General features: G+C 37.9%; 1 protein-coding gene across 1 annotated transcript; it reads right to left on the bottom strand.

Moving 5' to 3' along the window:
* Positions 1–598: 598 nt before the first annotated feature.
* On the bottom strand, positions 599–1,534 carry LOC114032048 (olfactory receptor 51A4-like). Its single transcript, XM_027847254.1, has one exon. The coding sequence runs from the start codon at positions 1,532–1,534 to the stop codon at positions 599–601; it is 936 nt and encodes a 311-aa protein (XP_027703055.1).
* Positions 1,535–3,077: the final 1,543 nt, after the last annotated feature.

The following is a 3,077-nucleotide window of genomic DNA, read 5'->3' as shown; positions in this document are numbered from 1 at the left end:
AAACTGTAAAGTGAGTGCCCATTGATTGAGAAATGATTAAACCAATTGTAGAATGTGAACATTTAAATGAACAATATGAGCTCTTCAGGTCAGCATAAGAAAGTTTGTATGAATTCCTAAATAGTACCTATAGGGAATCAGGAGAACACTATACATGATACCCATATTAATGTATATGAAAACAACACTAAAAGACAACCAAACTCTGGTCCAGGTGGTAAGGTGATGAAACACATGTCTCTCATCAGGATAGAGAGACAAATGGCTAGGTATTGCATATGATAAATATGCTGAAATAAATAAAATGTGGCAAAATCCTTGACTTTGTCTGATGTCTATGACTACAAATGGATTGCTTAGAGAGGTGTTGTATTGTCATCACTAGTGGTTTTTAAATGGAGGCTGGATGACTGCTTATAAAATGCATTATGGTGGAAATTCTTTTTGAGTTGAATTTGAACTAGATATGCCCTTCTAAATGCCTTCGATTCTTTTCTCTTCATTCCCGATTTCTCCATTAGGGGGCACAGATTCCCTCCTTTATCTCAAAGTTTACTAGTAGATTGGGCATAGACAGTGTCTAGGACTTCCTGCTATCTTACTTAAGATGCAGCTTCCTCAAGACTCTTATTCGTATCTGTTGGGTCTTCACACAATATACTATGGGGTTCATTAATGGTGGGACCAACAAAAGGACATCAGCCATTAGGATTCTAATGAGTAGGGGCGCATGCTTGCCAAAGCGGTAAAGAACAGCCAGGGTAATGATAGGTATATAAAAAATAAGCACAGCACAAATATGAGAGACACAGGTACTGAGAGCTTTGAGTTGTTCTTGGTGGGAAGCAATGCCTAAAACAGTCTTCAGAATGAAAATGTAGGAAATTGAAATTAATACTAAGTCCAGCATGCCTACCAGAGCAACAAAGAAGCCATAGATAATATCAACCTTATTATCAGAGCAAGCCAGTTTCATGACATCCTGGTGTAAACAGTAGGAATGGGAAAGGAGGGTCCTCTTACAATATGTCAGGCTCTTTAGAGTGAAGGGGAATGGCAGGATCAATAAAAAACTTATCATGGTTAGCAACAGGCTAAGTTTGGTGGCTCTTGCATTGGTAAGGATAGTGCTATATCTTAGGGGGTTGTGGATAGCTATAAAACGATCAAAGGACATGATCATAAGAACCGAAGATTCCATGAGAGAAAAACCATGGATGAAAAACTGCTGGGCAAAGCAGGCATCAGCAGAGATTCTGGGAGCATTCAATAAAAAGACCCTTAGCATTGTAGGTAAGGATGACAGGGACAGGCCCAGGTCAGAGAAGGCCAGCATGGAAAGGAAATAGTACATTGGCTTGTGAAGTGAGGACTCGGTCTTAATGATGATGAGGATGGTACAGTTGCCAAAAATGGTGACAAAATATATAAAACAGATGGGGATTGAGATCCATATATGAGTGTGTTCCAATCCTGGGATTCCTATCAAGAGGAAGGTGAAGACTTCACCTTTAGAGATGTTGAATGAAGACATGGCAGGCAGAAAAAGGAAATCAAGTCAGGAATATGGATGACACTCCCTGAAATGGAAGGGGGGAAAGAAGATACTTGAATCATTCTGTATCTTTCTGCTTTTTGGTAGAGTTCTGTTAGTATTGACTCACTTATCACCTGCTTGGTTTAGTCATCTCTGGTCAACCCAATAAATAGTATTCTCTCCACACTTAAATATTCCTTCAGTCCATTGCACATTCCTTTGACTCCATCACTTTCCACCTTGCATTACAGATACTCATATTCTTTCAAGTAAAAAATAAACATATTGTGGGCAAAGGCTGTTTAGCCTTTATCTCTGTAGCCTGCTTGTTGTGATAATTTTCTAGGACACCACCATTAATGCCATCATCACCATCATTGTCTTGGTATATCTAACAAAATGCTTTTCATACAGCAGGTGGTTAATAAATGTTGGATTGAATTATCCTATGGCTCCTTGCCCTGAAGATTTAAACCCTCTTGTATCCAGAACTTCTCAGCTTATGCTTTGCTTCACTTACTACTCTTTGGCAGACAACTTTTCTAACTTTCTTGTTTCTTTCTTTGTACCCTTGTACAAAGGTAGTTGGCAAGTACTCTTCTGCCCAGTCTACAGTCCTGTAACCGTGATATCATGAACCCTGCCATTGTTCCTGGAAGGGGTATGTAATTACTTTACTGTAGTCCAACTCACCATCCCTGCAATTTTATGAACCAAAACATTCCTCCCTGGCCATCATTCCCTTAGTTGTGCTATATCTACTTATCAAAATACAAGTTCCTGCAATCTGAAACTATGCCCAAAGACTATAAAATTGTGCATACCCTTTGACCCAGAAATACCACTTCTAGGGCTGTATCCCAAAGAGATCCTAAAAATGGGAAAATGACCCACATGTACAAAAATACTTATAGCAGCTCTCTTTGTGGTGGCAAAGTATTGGACAATGAGGGTATGCCCATCAATTAGGGAATGGCTGAACAAATGGTGGCATATGAATATAATGGAATACTATTGTGCTATAAGAAATGATGAGCAGGCAGACTTCAGAAAAATCTGGAAAGATTTACATGAACTGATGCCAGGTGAAATGAGCAGAACCAGGAGAACATTGTATAGAGTAACAGCCACGTTGTGTGATGACTGACTTTGCTAGACTTGGTTCTTCCTAGCAATGAATGGATCTAAGACAACTTCAAAAGATTCATGATGGAAAATGATATCCACATCCAGACATAGAACTATGGAGTCTAAATGCAGATGGAAGCATACTATTTGTTCTCCTTTTCTTTTGTAGTTTTGTTTTATTGTTTCATTTTCATGGTTCCTCCCATTAATTTTAATTCTTTTTCACATCATGACTAATGAAAAATTGCTTAATATGAATGTATAAGTAGAACCTATGTCAGATTGTACATCATCTTGGGGAGTAGAGAGGAGAAAATTTAAAACTCAAAATCTCCTGGAAGTGAATGTTGAAAACTAAAAATGAATAAATTAATTATAAAATAATAATAATAAAAGAGCAAAAAAATAAATA

Source organism: Vombatus ursinus, unplaced genomic scaffold (assembly GCF_900497805.2).
Source record: "Vombatus ursinus unplaced genomic scaffold, bare-nosed wombat genome assembly UNPS02015397.1, whole genome shotgun sequence".
Taxonomy (NCBI): Eukaryota; Metazoa; Chordata; class Mammalia; order Diprotodontia; family Vombatidae; genus Vombatus; species Vombatus ursinus.
The sequence above is the reverse complement of the archived record's forward strand: the minus strand, read 5'-3'. Positions and strand labels throughout refer to the sequence as shown.